General features: G+C 38.3%; 1 protein-coding gene across 2 annotated transcripts; it reads right to left on the bottom strand.

The window, feature by feature from the left end:
- Positions 1-2,674: 2,674 nt before the first annotated feature.
- Positions 2,675-23,378, bottom strand: ABHD13 (abhydrolase domain containing 13). 2 transcript variants are annotated; one of them, XM_038570033.1, is made up of 2 exons: positions 23,103-23,378; positions 2,675-7,723 (listed from the first exon to the last, which is right to left on the bottom strand). In XM_038570033.1, exon 2 carries the CDS (start codon positions 7,701-7,703, stop codon positions 6,690-6,692), a length of 1,014 nt encoding a protein of 337 aa, XP_038425961.1. In that variant the 5' UTR covers positions 7,704-7,723; positions 23,103-23,378; the 3' UTR covers positions 2,675-6,689. The 2 variants fall into 2 exon arrangements, with proteins under 2 accessions (XP_038425961.1, XP_038425962.1); XM_038570034.1 differs by lacking the exon at positions 23,103-23,378 and adding an exon at positions 22,445-22,466.
- Positions 23,379-25,154: the final 1,776 nt, after the last annotated feature.

Here is a 25,154-nt window from a genome sequence, read left to right as displayed (position 1 = left end):
CTATTTTCTAAATCCCAGCTATGTGTCCAAGGCAATGAGGAGAAATGAGAACTGTGTCCATCCTTACAAAGTTTAGTCTACTGGATGACACTGTGTGCCTGATGCCTGTGTGTCTGTAATTTACAATGTTACTGATGAAAATGCAGAAGTCCAAATAACAGATAATGGTGAAATATAGTAAAAGACTGGGAGAGGCTTTAGCAATACTGCATCACTTATCATTCATCTTCAGGTCTGCTTTTATTTGAGAATTACAATTGTTTACCAACTATCTCCCAAGATTCTGAGCTTCCCCCTGGGCTCTCCCTTAACCCAGTCCATCCCATATTTACAGGTCTACATGATTACAATAGAGGAGCCTTGAACTCGTGTTTACCTCAAGGTATATGCCCTGGGAATAAAGGCCACACAAAAAAACCCAATATGCCTCATTAAGTGCATATCTTACTGGTTTAAAAAATGATAATAGGGATTATGATAAAATTTTAAAAGGGGAATTACAGGTACATGGTTAAAAATGTAATGGAAGATAACAAAACTGGGACATAATCACTATCAACCAGATAAGAAACCCCATGACAAGGGGTTCTTTGGCCTTCCACTGGTGTGCCTGCTAACTTTGTGGCCCTTGTTGTCTTACCCTGTACTTCTACCAGTTAATGCCAAGCTTAGTGGTCACATCTTAGCGATGTGACTTAATCACATGGATACCTTCGATGTTTCTACTTTCATCACAGGCTGGGGTGTGTGTGTGTGTTTACCTTCCCTTATAGGTGTTGCTATTCTAGATCTAAACCTTTAAGAAATATGAAAAGTATTTTATTAATTGCCTCTGTGCATCTTCTTCGTTCTTAGAGAAGGAAAGTGTGGACTAACTTCAGTGAGCACATTCCACACAGAAAACCTACAAGGTGCTTAGCACTGTGCTAGGTGCTGTATCAATCAGAAAGAAACCAAATGGCAGCCTGCAGTATCTTGGTTTATTATAGAAGCCAAGACATACAAAAGGGAAATAACAGTGTGTATAATGAAGAACTAAATTGAATATAATCAAGTACCAAACTACAAAAGGTAGTGAGTGCCATAATCTTCAGAAAGGGGAGCAACTATTCCTAGAACTACCATGAATTTGGGTTATGGGTGTGGGAGCTCAGCAAGGTGAGAGGACATTAGATTTAGAGGTCAAAGCACCAGGCTTAAGTAAATGCAGAGATGAGAAAGGAGTCTGATTCATGGAAGAGGAGTAGCCACCGTTTAGGAGAATATGGTTAAGTTTACTTTGTGAAGGACCCTACGGACCAAGAAGTCTGACTTTGATCTGATGAGAAATGCACTCACTTAGTACCCTTTGGTAGGGAAAGGTGTGGAGTGGTTTTGGCAAGTTAGAACAGGACAAAGATCAAGGAGTGAGATCAGCAAAGTCAGAGACCAATTCACTACTTTGTAATCAAGAAAAAACAACAAAAAGGAGTCAGAACAATACTTGGTATGTCACAAGCATTCAATAAAAGTGCTCGCTATTATAAAATAATTTCAGGGACCAGCATGGTAAGGCTGGGAAAACAAACAGTAAGATCTATTTCAAAAGTACCTGTTTCACAACATGAGAAAGATGGACACTCATATTTTTTTGGGTCTTACTTTTCTATCAAGGGCTGAAAAAAGAGAATGAGCAGTCTTATAAGGTTAACTTCTAGATCTTCCACAGAAAAGCATTTAAATGCTTTGTGGAAAATGTGGTTTATTGGGTAACATTCCTAACAAGTAAATTGCTCATGAGCAAAGTACTCAAAGGTTTGTTGTGGGGGGCCAGTGATCATTAACACATTCTACCATCAGGTCTCATACTCGCAGGTATTCAGAAAATGTCTTTCCCTCCCTTTTCCTTATATTCTCTAACCTGATCCAACTGTTGATGGCTTTTAGCATGTAAAAGAATGTAAAGCAAGAGTTGGGAGAGTGAAATAGGAATGTGAAAAAAAAATTTTTTTTTAAATAAGAACTAGTAGTTTAAAAAACTTTTTCTTGAGATTCAGGTTGGCAACCTTTCAGTAAAGCACACAGGAGATCTCACCTCCCATCACATCTATCAACGGAATGGTGGTCTCCAATAAGTGAACTCTTCACCTCCACTTGTAAGGGGGCCATTGAGGTTTGTCATCCAGTTCCTATCATCAGACTGGTTCGGACACCCTTGAAACATGTGAGTTTCTTATCAGGGAAAGCAAGCTACAGACTCTTAAAGACTAAATGAATATCAGGCCATTTTTAATCATACTAAACCATCAACTCCATAGTAATGGGAGTAAAAAAAGACCAATTTTGTGAGAAGGCATTTTATGAATCTGAAGGCAAAAGGACGATGAACAGTTAAAATTTATTCATTCCTAGATTAATTTAGCTAATTAAATGCTTTGGGGCCTAGTCATTCACCAATGGTTCATATTACAGAAAATACTTACAATTAGCCTAAATTATATGTCTGTGGAGGGATATAATATGAAGGAAGAGAATATAAATCTAACTTCCACTTATCAACCTTACCATTACAACAATAAAAATTCATTAATTTCCATAAATTCAGAAATTTTATTTAACCCTTAAGGAAACCTTAATGTCCTACCATATAATTCAATAGAAAATTGGGGAAAAAAAAGACTGAATACAAACTATCTTAAGACATTAATCAAACTTTTAATGTTATCAATTTATTGCATATGTCAGTACAGAAAAATAGAAAGTATATTCTAAAAGAAATTTATTGTAAAAAAAAAAACAAATGTAAATGCTCGCTTGCCATGGCTAGCACATCGTTTACGGTAACATTCAAATTTGAGTTATAAAATTTTATTACTACTTCAAATAAAATATGGCAAATAACAAAATATGATTTACATCATGAAACTGGGTTAACGTATTTTATCCTGAATGTACTTGAATATGCCAAAAACAACTTGACTTTTCAGTATTCACTGTACTGACAGAAACTGTTATAAATTATGTTAAACAACACACACTCATCCCTGTTACATTATGAGTATATGGCACTTTTTGTAAAAAGTGTCTCTTATATGTAGTCCTATTTTTAAACTACATTTTTAAGATACAAAATATAAATGGAGGTATATTTGTGCCATTTGGCAAAAACATGTCGACTATAAGTAGGATGAATGTATTTATTCTGCTATACAAATGAATGTATTATTTCTGATTAGCTAAGATGATGTGCATATATGGTAATATAAATAAACAGAAGTGCTTTTCATTTTCTACCCTACTGATTTAAAAAATAGATGTCTGTGCTCTGTCATTTCTAACTTTACCTGAGTGATATGAAAATACATAAATCTAAGTGGATAATCTGAAAGCATTATAACGAATATTTTTCACAGTTTTTTTTTTTTCTCTTCATAATTGTTGTCAAACATAATAGGAAAAATGGAGAGGGGCGAGGTCAGTGGAAGAGTTCAGTATATCTCAATCATGACCTAATTTTAAGTGATTTCTGTGACATCCTGTTTAAAAGTACCTTATTTTTTCCCCAACCTTAAGGAAGAAAGGGACTCAATAATAAAAAACTGCCCTTAAACTGACATTGAGAGAAAATTTATATAAAATTGAACATGGCCTTCATTCTGTAATTTGACCAAACAAACCTATTCAGACCTCAAACCAAATCTTACAAAAATAAGAAATGAATATAAAAGCATCAGGTGGTATGAATTCTCAACAAGAGACTATAATTGACACATTACCAAAGCTGGAACTTGGGTGATTACCAAGTGTCTACAGCTCATCAGGAAAGCTGCCCAATAACAAAAAGGAAAACACTATTTTAATAAAAGTATCAATTCTACAGTCAAAGTATTTGCAATTCAGGTGCTCTAGTCACTTTCTCCGTTAGAGACGCCTTGCATACAAATGTATTGTTTTGCTCTGTTAGGTATCCTTTTTGCCAATCTCCTCAGTTAATCATTTCCTGGATCTACATCCAAGAACCAGGTCATATTCCCTTTCCAGCTACTTCTATTCATTTAATATTTTTTACCTTTCATCTGTCACAAATTCTTTCTCCCCATAGTTTGCAATATCCTTCTCAGTATCCTTTTTGTCATTTCCCTTCCAATAATCCCTTTCAAAATAATGGTTTTGATCTAAATGAATTGTATCTTCCTGTATTTAAAATCGTTATATGATTTCCAAATTTGCATTAACTTAATAACTTAAAATTCATTCATAATCTCTTAGAGCTGCTCTTGCAGAATGAGCCAGAAATTAATACACAAGGCAGACATAGTTCTATTCCCACTAGGACATGGGTCCAAATGAAGGTGTGACCTATGAAGCATTCACATTTTATTAAGACCGACTGCTTTGGCCACAAATTAGATGTTTTGAAAAAATGACCCCATGAGCTTCATGGACCTCTAATAACAAGAGTTTGTTTTCTACTCTCTACCCATCTAAGAAATTTCAAATACAGAAGCGAGGAAAGAAAGATGTATTAACAACCCTAAACACAGCCCCTTCTGCTGCAGGAAGACAGTTCCTTAATCCGAAGAGAATGAAGGTGAGGATGGAAACAAGTACTTTACAATTTTTGAAATCCTGCCTTAGGGAAAAAAACAAAACAAAACAAAACAAAAACCTGTTTATAAACCCTTAAAAAAAAGCAGCATAAGAACAAAACACTGATGAAGAAAAGGTTGAAAGCTTTTATACTTCATCAGCATATTTACAACTAAAGTTGATAAATCCCTCCATGAGTAGTAAACCAAATAATCACATGGAAACACACAAAGGTACTCTGTAAACTTAAAAGAATGATACAAGTCTAAGGTGTGCCAAGTAAGCTCATGCCTAAGGACACTGCATTTGTTGTATTAACTCTTTTCTTTTTAATATATTACTATTTAGTCATTCTACATATCAAGGATTGACAAGATGAAAAGTATCCTTTAATCATGGTGAATTTATACATAAAAATACACCTTCTAAAAAAAATACACCTTCTGTGATATGCATTACCAACTTTTTTTAAAGCATGACTAACAATAATTTTTAGAAAAAGTGTCCTTAAAAATCATACTTGCTAGAATTTATTTTCTAAATACTGACATAGAGTGATTTAGAATGTTATGCAGCAAAAGTATTTCTAGCCCAATCTCCTTGGAAAGATTTTAAAATTAAAGTCAAGAATATTGACCCATTATTCCTCTACTCTAGCTGCTTGCACAAAGCCAATAAATATAGCTAAAATATTCAAAATATGTTAAAGCTGACGTAATGTAATGTACAGAGCTCAATTACATCTAATTTTTGAAGACGATTCGAAACAACCTAGCACAATTATACCTCATAGCTTATTTTTTTTAAAGTAAATCCTGCAAGTTTTAAGAGGCTTTTTTTTAAAGCAAGATTTTTCTTACTCTTCTATGTGCCTAAGTGCTACTTCTCACTTATAGCCATTTAATTGTTAAATGTGGAAATAGGTTCTGTATGAAAAAGCTCTAGAGTTCCTTCACTCCCACATTCCTACATTGGAGAAAAATAAAGAAGACTTCCTGAAACTGTCTTTCAGTGCTATCATAACAACTGAAACATTAAACCAAAGAACAGCTTTTTTGCTTTTGTTTTTGTAACTTTTATTTTCAGAAAGTCCAATAAATGAGATCTTGACTTTAGTGGGCTAGATATACCTAGATACTGGACTTAAAAATTAAATGTGGGAGTTTCTATAAAATCGTATGTACAATCATGTAATGATGGTAGTAAGACTTGCTAATTTAATTCTTAAACAAGTTCTAATTATCATTATGACTGCTAGTAGTGGTTCAGCTGTAGACGTACAAAACCGACAGAAGCTAAAAGTCTCTTTGCCACCAAAATTACAAATGTTAAAAAGTTCAAATATGCACATCAAAGCTGCAGTAAAATCCTAAATTTCTATTTTTACATGCTATGATCCAGACTGTACCTAACAAAACACGGTACATGTATATTGGAAAATGGGGTCCCATTTATTTGTAAGAAAAAGCTGGATCTCAGCATTCACCGGAGCAAAAGTCAACGGCAACCTGCACACAGGCCTCAATTTCACTTCTTGCCAAGAACAAAATAGAGTTTACATAAAAATAGATATGACCCAGGTTACCATATACATAGGTATATGACCAGTACTATTTACATTAAAAACATTGCATTGCATAATTCAAGGAATAAAATACCATCATGCATTTCATTTTAACTGTTAAGGGGAAGAATGCAGTTACAGACTACGTTTGCTTACCATGATTGTCCTGGTATTTACTAAAGGCAGAATACTCAAAGGTTTCTCGTTTACAAATCTCCTTCCACACCCAGCCATTAATCCATGTGTCACAGAGGGCACACCACTTAGGCAACAAGAAACTTTTGAATACAATATGCTATTATACTGGCATATTAAACTAAAGGTATGGATACATAACCACATTGAAAGGTTCGATGAAAATGTATGAAATAATCCCAAGAATTACAGTTCTTCAAATGTAAAAAACTATTTGGATCATCTCAAAGGAGCACTGAAGTCCTTTCAAAGTTTAATGTCACTCTTCAGACAAGTACAGACATAACACACTTCTAGAAAGGAACATTCTTTATCATTCTGCACAAATTAAAATACAGTGCATTAATCAAAAAGAAAAACATCATATAATTGTTACATTAGATGAAGTTTTTGCCATTTCTTCAGGAGAATGACTTTTTATTACTTCTTTGATGAACTGTTCAAGGGCAGTGAAGTAACCCTGGCACTGCCATGTATCATTATGAGTTCCATCAGGAAAAATAGCTAATCTCTTAGTCCGAGATGGGGATAGTTCATAGAGTTGCTTCATCATTACTGGTGGGATCAACTGGTCAGAGAGTCCAGAGATGAAAAGAGAAGGCATTCTGCACTGAGAGATTTTTCTGTAGGACAAGAATTTATTTTTGTAGCACCATAAAGGAAGGTAACGCATCGGAAAGAATGAAAATAAAGTGCTGGCCATGTGCGGTATGCTTAAAAATGTGTTCTCCACCATAATGGCTGAAATCCTATGTGAATTTTCAGAAGCCAAATGAATAGCCACTGCTCCTCCCAAGGAACGGCCAAAAAGGAAGATTTTTGTTTTGTCAAGGTCAGGTCTAGTCATCACATAGTCTAACACAGCTTCAGAATCTAGGTAGAGTCCTTCTTCACTTGCTTCTCCTTCGCTTTTCCCATATCCTCGATAATCAACAAGCAAAAGATTAACTTTGAGGTTAACCAACATAAGCAATGCATTTGGTAACCTGTGACCTATGTTGCCTGCATTCCCATGAAAATAAATTATAGTTGGGGAATAAGGTGAATTGTCTCCAGTGTATCTGATCAATATAAGATTTAGACGCACTCCATCTTTGGTTCTGATGAAAATGTTTTCATGTGGAATACCAGTGGGCATGGGAACATAAAGGCGTGACGAAGATGGCTGTTCTGGAAAATAAAGCAATACATCCTGGAATTTATATAGAATACCTGCTATTGATACGAATATCAACAAAAGTAAGATAATGCCTCCATACAGATGAAAAGTCACTATTAAAGGTAAAAGAGAAATACGGCAAAGAGCCCAAGACCATGAAGCCAAGGCTATTAGCCATCTTTCAACAAAGTTCCACAGCATCCAGGACTTTTCCATTGTAGCTCTCCGAAAGTATCCTAAAGAGAAAGAGAGAGAGAGAATCAGTAATTCAACATACATTTTTTTAAAAGTTAGTTCCATGATATAAGAAATCATGGTCCTACAAGAATCTTTGAAAGGCTACATCAATCCATCCACCGTTGCTCTAATTTCCCTTGTTCCTTCAGTTCTCAACAGTCTCCTTTCTCCTTCCACTGCTGTGTTTAAGAAACATAAATATTCATCAAATTATATTCACTTTTTTTTTAAGTGCTTAATTACAACCAGGTACTTTCATTACTGCTTTCTCCTTGATTTGATAGGACAATCAGTTGATGTCATGTTCCCAAATTTTTATATAAGGGATATGGAGGCTCAAGGGCATAAGTAAATTGCTGTGCTAGAAGCTCCTCAGGCAGAAGAGCCCAGGGGCCAACTAGGATAATCCCAAAGCTCTTGGTGTGCTTACCAGTGAGCTAGGTAGGTTGAGGGGGGAAAAAAACTGTACTGAGGTTTAATTGACATATAACATATTATTTTCAGGTATACGACATAAAGATATTGATATATGTTGGGAAACAATCACCACAGTAAGTCTAGTTAACATCTGTCACCATTCATAGTTGCAGAATTGTTTTCCTGTGATGAGAACTTCTAAGATGCGCTCTCTTAGCAACTTCCAAATATGCAAGACGTATTAATGACAGTTGCCAAGCAGTAGACCATATCCCCATGGCTATTTATTTTACAACTGCAAGTTTGTACATTCACCCATCTCATCCATCCCTGCCTCTGGCAACCAACAATCTGTTCTCTATATCTAAAAACTTGGGGTTTGGGTTTGGTTTTTGGAGTTTTTTTAAAAAAAATTTTTCTTGTCTTTCTCTGACTTCTTTGTTAGCATAATGCTCTCAGGTCCACCAAATTTTGTCGCAAACAGCAAGGTTTCATTCTTTTTTATGGTGTGGTAATAGTTTGCCGTGTGTATATATCACATTTTCTTTACCCATTCATCCATCCATGGACACTTAAGTTGTTTTATATCTTGGCTGTTGTAAATAATGTTGCAATGAACATGGGTGGGGGTATCTTTCTGAGTCAGTGGTTTTGTTTTCTTTGGATAAAGAGCCAGAAGCAGAATTGCTGGATCATCTGCTGGTTGTGGTTTTAATTTCTTGAGGAACCTCCATACCCTTTTCCACAGTGGCTGCACAGTTTACACTCCTACCAACAGTGCATGAGGATATCCTTTTCTCCACATCTTTGCCAACACTTCTTGTCTTGTTGATAAGAGCCATCCTGACAGGTAGGAGGGGTATATCTCACTGTGGTTTTTGACTTGCATTTCCCTGACAATTTGTGATGCTGAACATCTTTTCATGTACCTGCTGGCCCTCTATATGTCTTCTCTGGAAAAATGTCTATTTCACTTCACAATCACATTGTGTTTTGCTGCTATTCAGTTGTGTGACTTCTTTATATACTTTGGATACTAACCCCCAATCAAATATATGATCTGCATAGGCAGTCTGCCATTCAGTAGGCTATTGACTCACTTGTTGATGGTTTCCCTTGCTGTGCAGAAGCTTCATAGTCGGGTATAGTCCCACTTACTTATTTTGCTTTTGTTGCCCCTGCTTGGGTGTCATAGATCCAAAAATCACTGCCAAGACAGATGTCCAGGGGTCTACTGCCAAGTGTTCCTCTAGGAGTTTTAGGGTTTTGGGTCTTAAAGTTTTTAATCCATTTTGAGTTAAATTTTTGTTTATGGTGTTAAGACTGGGCCAGTTTTATTCTTCTGCATGTGGAAATCCTGTTTTCCCAGTGCTATTTGTTGAAAAAACTGACCTTCCCCCACTGCATATTCTTAGCTCCTCTGCTATAAATCAACTGACCATTAGTGTGTAGGTTTATTTCTGGTCAGTCTATTCTGTTCTACTGATCTATGTATCTATTTTTATGCCAATACCACATTGTTTTGATAGACCTTTGTGATATAGTTTGAATCAGGGAGTGTGATGCGTCCGGCTTTTTCTTTTTCAAGGTTGCTTTGGTTCTTTGAGATCTTTTGTAGTTCCACAAAAATGTAGGATTACTGTTCTCTCTCTTTCTGCAAAAATGCCACTGCAATTTTGATGGTGATTGCATGGTATCCGTATATTATTCTGGGTAGTATGGACATAACAATTCTTCTAATCCATGAACAGGCAGTATCTTTCCATCAATTTCTGTCTTTTTCAATTTCTTTCATTAATGTCTTAATAGTTTTCAGTGTACAGGTCTCCCACCTCCTTGATTAAATTTATTCCTATGTATTTTATGAAAATGTAAATAAAACCGTTTTCTTAATTTCTTTCTGATAATTATTAGTGCATAGAAACACAACAGATTTTTGTATATTGATTTTGTATCCTACAACTTTACTGAGCTAGGTAGGTTGAAGGCAAATTTTACTAAAGAGATAGTTAACATATTCTAACCAACCAAGGCCACTCTGATATAATTTATTGTCAACTTTCTTTTTCACGTTATAAATTATAAGTAAACAAACTAAAGTCAGAATAAAATATTTTCTTCTCTACCTGGAGGTTTTCCGTTAAACTTAGAACAATAATTTATTTAAATTAACCACTGGTTTCTAATATTGTATTATTTTTTAGAAAAAGTTGAATAATTCATTGTACACATTAAAATTTCAGATTGTCAGCATCATGAAATAATGCACAATTGTTCATATAGCTCTTATTGCAATTTCATATCACTGAGTCAAAACAGGTTGCTATGATTGCTATTGATAAAGCCACAAACACCTGGGGAATAAGTGTGAAACAATAGAGCAATTCTATTTGAGAACCAGAGATAAATGAAGAAAATGACTTACTAGAGAAAAACTTCTTTAAAGATTTCTGAAAATTATAATTGATAAAAGAAAATACAGAAGAAAAGTGATTCAAGCCAAAGCTTTCTGGTTATCAAATAAAAAAGTCTATGTATGTTATCTTAAAAAGGCAAAAAAGGTGAGATACAAGTTTTCTTATGTAGCAGTCATCTATTTATACATTTGCTTAATTTAAAAAATATTAAATTCTCTTTTACTCACTAATAAAACTACCATAAAGAAGTTATTCTTAAATTTAATAAATAACAGTTAATGACTAATTTTTAAAAATTTTACTGTATTCTATAAGCTAATAAATGTGAAATTTTCATTCACTGAATTAAACACTGAAAAAAATCATAAAACCAAGTTAAATTAGACGGCTATAAAGAGGAGCTAGATGACTTAACAGATATGGTCTTTCACTATTATCTCACCAAACACATCTTACTATTTCACTAAACACAGACTTTCAAATTTGAGCTCTTGTTCAAATGACTCTCTTTGAACATAAACAGCATAGCATTTTTCTAAAGTTTCTCTGAAATCAATACTGCCACCCAGTTGTAGCAAGTTTTATTACAATGAGTACTATGGTAAGCCAGAGAAAAGCAGATGTGTGAGGTGAAACAAAAATTCAAGCTTAAAAACCATAGAGGCAATACCTGAGCAGTAGGTATCAAGAACTGGTTAAAGACCGGATTGAAAGAGTCTGCACTCTAGCAGCCAAATCAGCCAATTACATTCAATACTGAAAACTGTTCCAGATCAACAATCAGTTAATATCTTTTACAACCTATGACAGCTATGTATCAACAGAGCTTAGAATCAGATAGGGCTACTCTATATTCCTTCAACATAGTGGATAAGTCTTAACAACACATCCGGCCCACTTAAACTTTTCATCTAATGTTTAATTTTATTTTTATCTTTTTAAATTATAAGTGGTATCAATGATTTTCATTTGTACCAAAAAGGTGTACTTGAGAAATGTGAAAATACAACAGTGTTAACTTTATACATAATTTTTTTAAAATTTATGTAATGATTAGGATTAGCAGAGTTTGGGATAAAATACAAGTATACTAGAGCATTGCACTATTTGGAAAATATATACCATTTAAGATATTTCTTTAGTGAACAATTTCATGGTCTTTTTCATAGTTAAAGCCAATCATTTATGACAGTTTTCAGAGAGATGAGTAACTTAAACACCATTTATTTGGTGATTTAGTAGAAAAAAACACTAAAATTTCATCACCCTAAATTCTGCTCTATCATACATTTGCTGAATAATTTTGTGTTTGTCACTTATTTCCATTTTGAATTTCCTTTTTAGTACAATGAGAATCTTTAAAATGTCTATATATAAGGATGGTCAGTATTACCAAATGAAACTAAAAGCATTTACAAATACTATGAAGATATGGTAATTTCATCTGCTTTTGTGACTAGTATTTCTAGCTGTACTACCATGTTTCTAACCATGTTCTGCTCAAATTAACATCAACATCAGAATGTACCAAGCAAATCTAAAAATTTGATAAGGCTCCCTATTATCTTGCATAATCAAGAGCTGACTCAGTTTTCAAATCAAACAAAATCTACTACAACATTACATACATACATATATGTAATATATATACACATACATACATACATATGTGTATATATATAATATATGGGAAATAGTTATAATCTTCAATTACTCAAGCTCTGAAAAATTATCTTTTTAAAAGTAGCCTCTTTAATTTCTAATTTCAACATACAATTTTGAATTTAAATCTATAAGGCCAACAACTGTCTTCCTTTTTCACTACCATATCCCTACTGGGTAGTACACCACTTGACATACATTCAAGACTAAGATGCTTTTTAAATGAACAACCCAGTAATGTATCTAAATTATTAGACTTCTTAGAAAACATAGCTGTATTCTGAGTATATATATATATATATATATATATATATATATATATGACTGGACATTAGAAAAATGGCATATTTGAGTCCAGTTCTGCTTAGAAATAGAGGAATTAAATTTGCAGTTTTCAACAGAGCATTCCTGAACAGTCTTTGTGACTTTTGTGATAAATGTAGCTAAATGACTTTGTGATAAACAAATGTAATCTTATAATCTTAAACTGTAGAAGACAGAATCAAAGTCAATCCATATGGAAGAATATCAAATAGAAATCAATTTTAAGGGGGACAGGTGAATAAAAACTGCTCTGAAGTGTGTATGCTGTCTTCTATTTACTATGCTTTGGCATATTGGTGGTTTAGAAAGAGACCTCTATTCACAGACTATCATTTTTACTTAACCCAATTATGCTAATAATTTCTGATCCCTAGTGTGTCACACCTCTATGCTCTTAAAGGAATGGAGCAAGCAAACCTAATATAGGAAGGATTTTTTTATTTACTAAATTTGTTGAAACGATCAGCAAAATACAATTACTGGAGGCATTTTCTCACATGTAAAACTTGTACAGACTCAGATGTTAGGAAAGTCAGTAAGAATGAATCCACCTCTAATACAGTCCACCGTATAGATCCCATAGCTAGCGGTATGCAAGTTTTCCATATATTTTGTCAATAATTTAGTGTAAGTAAAGAAAGTAAAACCTTTTCTCAGGCATGAAAAAAAATGACCTCTGGTTAACTTTCTAGTAGTTTCCCTGGAAACCCATAAAGGTGGGATACTAGCTGTTTCTAGGCAGTTTTTTTGTGGTAAACTTGACCCCTAGTGGTGAGCAAAATCTAGATTGATTGACTGATTGATTGATTTTTTAAGATTTTATTTATTTATTCATGAGAGAGACACAGAGAGAGGCAGAGACACAGGTAGGGGGAGAAGCAGGCTTTCCATGGGGAGCCTGATGTGGCACTCGATCCCAGGACTCAGGGATCATGAGCTGAGCCAAAGGCAGATGCTCAACCACTGAGCCACCCAGGTGTCCCTAAATCTAGATTTAGATACTGAGGAGGGCTACCCATGTCCAGTAGGAAGTATAAAGGTGGCCTTTTCTCAATGGGGATATGGCTTGTAACTGGCGTGTCCTCTGCTAAGTCCTGGATGCAATGCCCATGAGCTATTACAAAAGATACTATTTCCCAGTAAGCAGGAAGCAGCTAAGTCAGAGTGGCACCTGCTCCCACCCACATCATCTTTCCACTAGCCTGAGTTATTATTTGGGAACAACACACCTGACGCTGACACGCTGGCTTTTCTATCCCGTATATTTCAACAAAGGTGAGAGAGACAGTGCCAAGTATGGTCTATTGGGTCTTGAGAGTGTGAATATCCAGCTGAACCCAAGACCATTGCTGGCCGTGGACAATAAACAAGGCAAGATGTTATACCTTAGAGTACATTTTATGGGGCAAAACATTTATGAAATGTGATGCCAAATAAGATGGATTATCTGCCAGGTTCTTTTGTATGATCAAATGCATTTGCTGAGGCCTCTTAGTATCCTAAACAATCAACTTTATACTAACTAGAAGGGTTGCATAAAGGGAAAGAACATTAGATCTACAGACAACAGAAACTCAGTCAACCAGTATCTTCTCATCTTCCATGCTTCTACCTTACTATGTTCTATCACACCAGATTCCTACAGTCTGAAGTCTCTAAAACCCAGCCAGCTGTGGCTTTAACCACCTCACTTAATCTTTACTTAATATAGGAGAATCTGATGCATGAGCTCTCATCATGATCTCTCATAAAAAGTAAACCTCATTTGCTAATAAATCCAATGGCTCTTTCTCAATAAACACTGCAACATCACAACCCCCAAGCAGCACCAAACACTGACTTCCTCAGCTTCCAGTATACTCAAATTCCAGCAGTCCTCCCTCTGACCCAACCCCTAATGCAGGTATTTTCCAAGGTCTTGTCCATTTACCTCCTTTCCCCCAGCCATCTCATTCTCTCTCATGGCTCCAATTATCATACTTGTTGTATAAATTATTCTGATTCTGTGTCTACTCCATCTACAATCTCAATTTACCTGTTTCCTGAGTACCTGATGTTCAGTGACACCTCAAACTTATCTATAACTAACCATACCCTTCTCATCATGCATTTTGAATGCTTTATGTTAATTATGAAAAAAAAAAAAAAGCATGATGTATAAACACTTAAAAAAAAACAGGTGAAATTCTGGAGCTCAATATATAATAACAAGTAAACTAAAGCTTAAGCACATTATTATAACACACACAGGTCGTGATTCAATGAAAAATCAACATTAAAAATAATTTTGTGCTTTTTATTTAGATGAAGTGATTAGAGGCCTCAAATTGATACTAGTAAGCACTTCTCAAGAAATAATCTATTGAGGGGTGCCTGGGTGGCTCAGTCGGGTAAGACACCAACTCTTGATTTTGACTCAGGTCATGATCTCAGGGTCTTGAGATTGAGCCCCAGGTAGTTGGGCTCCCTGACCCTCCTCCTGCTCCCGTGCTCACACTCACTCTAAGATAAATAAATGAATCTTTAAAAAAGAAGAAGGGGCACCCAGGTGGCTCAGCATCTTCCTTTGGCTCAGGTCATGATCTCATAGTCCTGGGATAGAGCCCCCATATGGGGCTCCCTGCTCAATGGGGAGTCTGCTTCTCTCTCTCTCTCTCTCTCCCCCCCTTCCCACTGCTCATGTTCTCTCTCCCCCTCTCAAATAAATAAATGAAAATCCCCCCCAAAAAAGAAATAATCTATTGGAAGCATGACTAATTTTTATTATAATGTATAGGCAAAGTAGATATGAAAGTTTTCCTTTTAAAAAAATTGTTTTGAAATATTAGCAACATCTTGTACTGTCAGAACCATCAGGTTGGCTACAGTGTCAGTAGAGTGATAAGTCAACCAAGTGAGTGATAGGCATGCTCACCTGATCTCCGTCACCTCATGTGCTCCCTCATATATACGTACCTGGAGAAATGCGAATGGTTCCATGCCTAAGGGAAAATATTTAAATACTGTCTAACCTCATGCTCAACAAAAAGAGAGCAGTAGCAAAGTCATGCCCCTCCTCAATGACAAGTCCTCAGAACACAACCACAAATGCCCACGGGAGTTCTCAAACCCATCCTAGGCCAGTGAAGCGGTCCCTCAGTTTCCCAGCCCTGTCAGATTCCAATGCATCCCTCCCTACTATTTAAAGGTTAAAGGTCATGCCATAAATATGTACAGATCCCATTATGTGCATGATAGTGCCTAGGGACTACAGACTATTTAAATTTCATAAATGTATAGCCCTTGTCCTCATGTAGCTCGTGATCTACTCAGGAAACACACGGGGCATATATAACAATGCACGTGTAATATAAGTTGACTTAATTATAGAGAAGACAAAATCAAAGATCACAGTTGTCTTTAAACACAGCAAAAGAAAAATAAAACCATAATGATGTGTCCTTTACAACATGATTTAGTCATCTTTACATTTTATCATGCTTGTTTACTTAGAGAAACCATGTGGAAATCTATGCAAACTTTTAAAAAACAGGACAAAGCACAACTCCATGATTAAGGATTTCTCTTACTTGCCATCAAATAGCTGTCTATGCCACATATTTTTATCCATTTAGCATAATTATTCACAGGAAGTGGAAGTATTCAGGCATAATCTAAGTAAATACTTGGCCATCACGGTGTCAAGGAAATCAGAGCAGCCGAACTGGATGAGCTTAACGTTCCCATTAAACCTGAGACCTTCCTTTGCCGGTAGGTTTTCAAAAGGTGGTTGCACTGCAGACGCCTAGGGACACCAAGACCCTCTGATGTGTCTCTGAGATCTGCATTATAATTATATTAAGGGATCCCTGAGTGGCGCAGCGGTTTAGCGCCTGCCTTTGGCCCGGGGCGTGATCCTGGAGACCCGGGATCGAATCCCACGTCGGGCTCCCGGTGCATGGAGCCTGCTTCTCCCTCTGCCTATGTCTCTGCCTCTCTCTCTCTCTGTGTGACTATCATAAATAAATAAAAATCAAAAAAAAATAATTATATTAAGACACTATTTGCACTAATGGTACAAAACCAGTGCTGCATACAACTGCAGCTGCCTGGCAACAAACAAGACAGAGCAACCAGGAGTCCTATTCTTTATCCCCATGAATTCCAGGAAAGGGGGGGAATGTCAGTTTTACTCAAGAATGTCACTGAAAAACTCATAAAAAAAGTATTAATTATATCTCAACCAATGAGTACACATCTTCCATGTTCTGAGTGACAAGTGTGTGACACAATGAGGAGGACACCAGATCACTAGTGCTGTGTACTAACAGTCTGAGTTGTGAGCTGAACTATGTGCTTTGTTTAGGTGACAATATTTTTACTTAAAAAGACAATTAGCTGGGCAGTCCCAGTGGCTCAGCAGTTTAGTGTTACCTTCGGCCCACAGTGTGATCCTGGAGACCCGGGATCAAGTCCCACATCAGGCTCCCTGCATGGAGCCTGCTTCTCCCTCTATGTCTCTGCCTCTCTCTGTGTGTGTCTCTCATAAATAAATAAAATCTTAAAAAAAAAAAAAAAAGACCATTAACAAAACTATGGTTCCTCAGGCTTAGGTGTCTGGCACCTTCCACAGAAAATGAATGTGAAGTTGCCAATAGCTTCCCATGACTTCAGAGACTTTTCTGATAGCATTGTGGTAATGATATTATTAGCAAATGTGATTTTTGATAACCTTTCAAACGTATCGGCATTTGGAACTACCTGCCCAACACAGCAAACAAATATTTTCCAAACAACCAATGAATGATATCACATAAACAAAGCATGAGTAAAAGTTTATTGTGAGATAAACTGATGGATTTTTTTAAAAAAGATTTTCTTTATTTATTCATGAGAGACACCACACACAGAGGCAGAGACATAGGCAGAGGGAGAAGCAGGCTCCCTGCAGGGAGCCTGACTGCAGGATTCGATCCCAGGATCATGACCTGGGCCAAAGGCTGATGCTCAACCACTGAGCCACCCAGACGTCCCTAAAAAAGTTCTTTGATACAAGTTTCAGATTCCACAACGTAACTAACCCTTAAGATGCCATCTGTCTAGTATTGGAATAGTATCCATAATAACCATAATACTACTCCCTTATCAAGTATGGGTCTGTGCAAGCCTGATACTGCCTCATAAAGTTCACCTAAAACAGCCTACCTTCTGAGAATGAATGTAGAAACATGATGATCAGCCTGTATTCTATCAAGCAGACATTAAAGATATTTACAGAGATGTAAAACAATGCCATACTCCTCATTATTATTTTTTTGCAAAGACAGCTGTTCTGGATAAAAAATATATTAATGTGCAATAAATATTTTGCTGCCACTTTAAAATGATAATTTACATATTTCATAAACTCTCAGCTTTAGTTTCTAACAATAAATACCTCTCTCTATAGTATACATATACAAGAACACTTTGGCATCCCTGGTAATTCTTTAAAATGTAAAGGGTTCTGAGACCAGAAAGTTTGAAAAACACTGTTCTATAGTGCCTAACTATATAACCCTACCATCTTTCTCCTCCAGAAACTTGTCTCCTTCAAATTAAGAATGATATACTATGGAGAGAACTAGGTAACTATCAAATCATCCTAAATACCCCACAAATTGTCCTGAAGACTGACAGAACAGATTCCACAACTAAAAGGAGAAAAGAGGCCACGTCTAAGAAGATTCTTACAGCTGAGACTTGCAGTACTAGGTGGAATCAAAGCAGGGGCGAGTGGACTTCCTTGTGTTGTTCCTGATCTTTGTTAGGGCTAAAGCATTAAATCTTCCACCACTGAGTATGATGTTACTTTTGAGTATTTTATATTTACATGGCCTTCATTTGTTGAAGTATATCCTCTCATACCCACTCTGTTGAGAGTTTTTATCATAAAATCAGATGTTTGATTTTTTCAATATTTCAATAGTTTATTCTGAACATTAAAATGATCTTATGATTTTTATCCTTCAATTTGTTAATGTGTGGCATCATGCTGACTGAGAATATTGAGCCACTACTGGATCCCCAGAATAAGTCCCTGAAACTAGTATAATAACGTATGCAAACTATACTGGAATTAAAATAAAAAATAAAAGAAAAAAGAAAAATCCCCACCCCCACTCCCAAAGAAAGAAGTACTACATTAAGTATTTTGTGCATTACAACATATGCAGGTTGCTAAAGCTTGCTAGATTTTGGAAGAGAAGTATCTTTAATAAAAAGACCTAATATTCTTCAGGTTCCCAAGGATCCTAAACGTAAGACAGATGACAAGCTGTGGAGAGGAAATTTTCTGCCTAGGCAAAGGTTCTGTGTCACTCTGGGTGAGGCTGGTACCCAGTGAATGTTGCTTCCCACATTCTCAAATCACTAGCCAAGTCGATATTTAAATGTGGCAACCTATTTTGAATGGGTATTCCCGCATATCATTTTTTTAGCTTGGGTTTCAGTTTCCACATTTGCAGAAAGAATCCCTAAGATCTCACAAATTCCTTTTTTTTTTTTTTTAAGATTTTATTTATTTATTCATGAAAGACAGAAAGAGAGAAAGGGGCAAAGACACAGGAAGAGGGAGAAACAGGCTCCATGCAGGGAGCCCGACGGGACTCGATTCCAGGTCTTCAGGATCAGGCCCCCGGCTGAAGGCAGCGCTAAACTGCTGAGCCGCCAGGGATGTTCAGGTCTCACAAATTCTATTTTATAGGTGATAGAGAAAAATCAAAGGCAGAGTTGGAAAATAAGCAGCAGATTATAAACAGTCTTTGCTAACTACCACAGAAGGTTGGCGGGCCCAGTTATATGACTTTAACAAGTAACTGAAAAGTTAGGGATAGGTAAGTATTCACCAAGATTAAAAATGATTCTCCAGCAATCTCGGATGTGCACAGATCCAGTGATTTCATATTTCAGTTGAAGTTTGTGAAGTATTTTATTCATCATAAGCTTTCCAGTCTCCTTCCCAGACCACTGTCAAATAACACATTTTTAAAGCACACGTAGTTAAAGTTGTAGAAAATAACTGGCTGCACAACCTTTACATAAAACTACAGACATAGCATGTTTTAGGAGTGTGTAATTACTAGGAGAGGAGAAAAGAAAACTAGGAATATACAAGGAATGATCATGAGTTTCTGTGAACTCTGCAATGTCTTGTTTCTGCTTTAACAGAACTCAGGTTAATGTTTCCAGTAGAAAAGTAATGTACATGATGGCAAACACTAAACATTACTTTCAAGTCTAGAGTAACAACCACCATCAACTTCTTCCTTGCCAAAAAATATTATCACCCCCCTTTGAAGTTGGTAATCTATTCAGATCAGTTCTTTATCCAGCAATATTTTATCTACAAATTAAAAACAACTTAAATATATCAAGACTAAAAACCCAAATTATGGGAATGAATACATTTTAATTATTGCCTCAATAACTAGGGAGAGTAAATCAGACAAATATGTTATTCTTTCAATCACACTTAAAATTATATTTTAATAAAGGTCAGAATTCTCACACAAAAAAGTAAATGCTTATTATCCTTACTATTTTTTCATTGCAAATGTTTACACTGTATTACACAGTATATGGTGATTTACTGATTCTGCCAACAGTACAAGATCTTTAAAAAACCACAGATGTTTACCTGCACGTGAAAGACAAATTCCCTCTATGAATGTGAGTGAAGGTTCCCCAACTATATACACACAATGGAAAAAGTCCTCACTCATGAATATACTATTATTTTTCAAGGCCCTTAAGTCCATCTCAAATTGATAATTTTGGGAATAGCTTGTTTAAAAATAAAAACTGATCATTTATTAAAAAACGTACCTACAAACAAAACAAAACAAAACAACATACCTACAAGTGACAGAACAGTGCACGTTCAAGCAAAGGCTGTAAGACTTAGAAAGCAAATTCATGTGTCATCGCTAACAGCCAGATCACAGACAAACAATGAGTATCCCATGCTGCTCCTCAAGCACTCTGAAGGAATTCAGTTTCCAATCCCATTCCCAGTAATACAGAACTCAGACTCAACCTTCCTACATCAACAGATCTCCTTTTCTGCACAGGGAAGTTAAGAAATCATGCCAGCTGCACAGCTGACGTGGAAACACAAGTAGCTATCTCTGTGCTGGAGACACCACAGAATGAATTATCTACTTCCCTAATGGGTATCCACATGTCATCAATAATGAAAAAGGGTGTATTAATAGTCCTTTGGGACAAATGAACAACAATGGCCTATGAAAATGTTGGAGAGTAACTGAATAGTTGAGATAGCTTTTTACATTGGGATTTAAACCTGCTTGAGCAGATATCTCAAACACACCAGACAGCCACACAAATAGCATTTTCCTGCTGCCCCCCTTTACTTGAAGCATGGAAAACTTGGCAAATACAGCCAACTCTGAGAGAACAAAGATGACAGATCACTGTCACTATGGAAGCCAATCACAATTTGTCCTGAGATTATAAATATCTGTAAGAAAGAAAATTATTTAAAAAGATTCACAAAAGCTAAAAATGCAAATAAGTAATGTTAGAATTAAAACTGATAATGAAATTCAGACAAAGTTTCCAACTTATGTAGGGGTACTGTTCTAGATGCTTTACTCAAAACTAGAAGGAGGAAACTTAAAAATCATTTTTCTTATAAAACCAACGTTACAGAAATAAAATTCTCAGGCTAACTCATTAATGTATATAGTTCACTTTGGGAAAATACTACAGCTTTGCAACTTCAGAAGGTACTGCTGTAGGAGTCAGGACCTATAAGAAAGAGTAACAAAATTTGTGATAACTCATTATGAAGTGTATCCTTTGAGGGGAAAAACATCTCAACTAGAAAAATTAGAAAAACCGGATCCCTTTTCTTCGGTCCAAACCTAAGAAGCGTTACCTAAGGGTCTCAGGCATTCCTGAATGAGATTAAGCAAGAATTAGAAAGATTTTAGAATCTGAGTTATAACTGAGTTCTAAATCAGTGAAAAACAGAAATAGATTCCCCTGAAATGAGCAGCAAGAGAGGGGAGATCACAGGAAAACGTCAGGCCTGGCAGCCTCCTGAACCTATCACCAAGTTCTCACTTAGCTGGTGCAGCCTGTCACTCAGAGGGCAAGGGCCAGGTGTGCCCGAGAAGGCAGGTGGGGCTCCCGGGTCTGGACGCACAGATGGTCCTGAGCTGGCTTATACGCGTCATTTCAAATCACCTACCAAAGGGAGGCAGTGTGATGCAGCGGAAAGAGACCTGTTTTCCGGCTTGGTCTGTAATTACCTGGGTGACTTCTGCCAACTCACTTAGCCTCTCTAACTATAGGTTTCCTCCGAGGTAAATGGGAGGTGAAACACATAACTGGAAAACTGCTGGGATCCAGCGTGATACATAGTGTGTTGGTGCAGCTGCTTCCCTAAGACCCCATTCAAAGCGTTTATTATCCACCCACAGCGGGGTAAGGGAAAGTAAGTACAACGAGAACTTCTGCTAGACTTGGGTTCAATACGACAAGACTCGCTGGAGGATACCTGAGTATGTGCACGCAGGAAACAAACTGGGCAATGCCTTATGTTTCTGTGAAAACCCAGCTCCCCCAGGAAGCCTTCGAGGGACCTCTGCCCCCTACTAGCAACCGTTCCACATTCTGCAGTCAGTACACATTTACGGGGTGCCGCCTACTGCCACAGGATAACGAGTTTATCTGCTTCCCATAGACTGGGACTTCCTTGACGACGAGGACTTCGTCTCTTCGGTTCTGTATGTTCAGTGCACAGCGCCTGGCACATAGTGAGTCCACGCGCAGGGGCTGAATGGAGCAGTCTGCTTTGGGGTGGGGTGGGGCGGTGAGATGACATTACACGGGTAACGGCCAACGGCTACTTACTGAGATCAACATTGAACTTTTCGGCAGAAGACGTGGCTAATCTAAGCCTGCACACAGAGAAGTACTGACCCGTGCCGGGGAGACCGGGAGGGGATCACCCGACATCAGACATCGGCACGCGAAGCCCCTGTACCTACTCAGCTACCGCCTAGCAGACCCATGTGAAACGGCTCTGGAATAAACAAACAAAAAACAACAACAACAAAAAAAAATATGGGGTTTTGGTCATGACCCCCCAGGCAGTAAGGCTCATGATGCATTTTTGCAGGAAATGAATTCAGCGGACAGACAGACACCCCGGCGGGACCGGCCGCGGCCATGCGGGGTGCGGTCGCGCTGTTCCCTGGACACCCCAAACTTCCCGCCCGGGAACCCGCAGGTCGAAGGCTGTCGGCGGCAGGTCCCCGCGCCCGAGCCAGGGACGTCCCGGCTCGCTGTCCCTCGGGGCGCGGGGGGGCGCGGGGGGGCGCGGGGGGGGGGGCGCGGGGGCCTCCGCGTACAGGTCCGAGCGCGCTCCCGGGAACGCGGCGCACCAGGTCCCGACCCCCGCCCGGCAGCCGCCCCCGCCGGGCCCCGCAGCCACCCCGCGGCAGACCCCGCCGGCCGCCCCCCCGCCCCTGCCGCCCCCGCCCCCGCCGCCGCCGCGCACCGCACTTACTTAGACCCGCTCGCAGGCTGCGCAGTCGGCCGCGGACACGGAAGCCGGCGCCGCGCAGCAGCGTCCCCCCGCGCCGCTTCCGTCGCTCCTCATCGTCCTCCGCCAGCCGAGGGGCCGCCGCCGTCGTCGCCACGGTCTAGCCCGGAGCTCTTGCGGCGCCGCTCTCGGCTCCTCCACTTCCGGCCCACGCTCGGTGTCGCCGGCAAATACCCCCGCCGGCACCCGCATCACCTGCTCTCCCCTCAGCCTTCCTCCCCTAGGCGCGAGCCGGGCCCGCCCTCCCGCGCGTGCGCACTAGCGACGGTCGCGGGGAGTCCCCGCGACGGTGGCCCGCGAGGACAAGATACCTCGGAGCCTGGACCCCGGCCCAGCGGAGCTCGCAGCGCGCTCCCCGCGCGGCTTCTGCGCCGGGCGGCCTCTGGAGGCCTTCCGACACTCCTCGGGGCGGGGGGCCCCCAGGGTGAGTGTTTGTAATGCTCCAGATTTCCCTTCGGGACACAGTTCTAAGTGTGCACACGAATAAATATTAATTACATAAGAAAGCGTGTCTGCCTAATAGAGTTATGAGCGCACTAAAGTGTATTCCCTTACCTACTTACAATGCATGCATAACTCATTTTGTTTCTATTTTCTCCCAACCCAGCCCTCTCCGACCTCTCTCAGACGCCTGAACCTGGGGAGATTTAGACGGGCTTTCAAAGGAAAAGAATGCAAAATAATCTTATTTTTGCAAATTTTACAGAAGCACGGGCCCAGGGGAACACTGCTAGAGCCCAGGGCGTGGGAAGTGGCCACACAAATGAGCCCTTGAAGCTAATATTTCATTAGATTCACTGTCTTTTTTTTAAAAAAAAAATTTTTTTTAAGAGATTTTATTGATTTTGAGAGAGAACACAAGTTGCGAGAGGGGCAGAGAGAAAGAGAGAGAATCTCAGGCAGACTCCCTGCAGAAGGTGGAGCCGGACAGTGGCCTCCATCTCACCCCCCTGAGATCATGACCTGAGCTGAAATCAAGAGTCGGAGGAGGCTTAACCTACTGAGACATCAGGTGCCTCTCATTAGCTTCACTGTCAACCCACCTGGGCATCAAGTTGTACTAAATTGTTTTTCTACAGATGTTTGTCCCCCTCCCTCAGCCATTCTCTATTCTCTGTACCTTATTTTATATAGAGAGAGAATATTTCATATTAAAAAGAAACAAACAAAAACAACGACAAATAGACATGTATCTTGCCATCAGTCAGAGCGCTCCAGGTCAAATCCAGGCTCTTGATGTGTCACCTAATAAATGCCAGGCACTAGGGTAGACTACCTATATAAAGTAATAATCACAGCAACTCTAGAAAATACGTAATGAGAAACCCTTGATTATCTTTGAACCAGCCGTTAGAAAAGCTAAAATATCATGGTAAATTGGAGACTAAAATTTGAATCAATTTGGAGTTTGGTTTCATAATCCGTGGTTCTTAGATCAGCAACATAAAGTGCAAACTCTGATACTGTAGGAGCTCAGTAGATGCTGAACAAGGTGCAAATGTGCACAGACAAATGTCCTTTCATGAGATGGGCAACTATGGGATGTCCTCTACCAAAACTGTTGGGTGCTGCTCCAAAATAAACTAAATAGTGGGTAGAGAAATTGCCATCACGAGAGTATCCTGTGACTTTGAAACTTCATAGCTGATTTTAGAGACATCTTTGGATAACTTAGGTGAATTAGACATACTAGGAAATTGTTGTTGGACTCGAAGGAGCCCTAAGTCTAGCTCTACTACAAACTAATACTGTGAATTAAATAAGTGTCAGTTTTGTAAAATGCGATTTTTGTACACTAAGGACCCCTAAGGGCACTTAACAGCTTCAAAATGTTCTCAGAATCCATTGCAGCAAAATATCACTTTATTATAATACCACATCTTAGAGCAACAATATCTTATGCTCAGAGGAAATAATTCCGCAAGTTGTTTCCCCCATTGTCATGGATAATTTCTCAATTCTCCATGAAAGAGGACAGGCCATAACAAAACATTGGTAGAAATCAACAGCTCCGGG

This window comes from Canis lupus, chromosome 22, assembly GCF_011100685.1.
Source record: "Canis lupus familiaris isolate Mischka breed German Shepherd chromosome 22, alternate assembly UU_Cfam_GSD_1.0, whole genome shotgun sequence".
Taxonomy (NCBI): Eukaryota; Metazoa; Chordata; class Mammalia; order Carnivora; family Canidae; genus Canis; species Canis lupus.
Note: the sequence above shows the minus strand (reverse complement) of the source record. Positions and strands in the feature narration are given on the sequence as shown.

What these genes read in the sequence shown, in the direction of transcription:
- ABHD13 (XM_038570033.1), bottom strand. Translation starts at nt 7,703, where the DNA reads ATGGAAAAGTCCTGGATGCTGTGGAACTTTGTTGAAAGATGGCTAATA.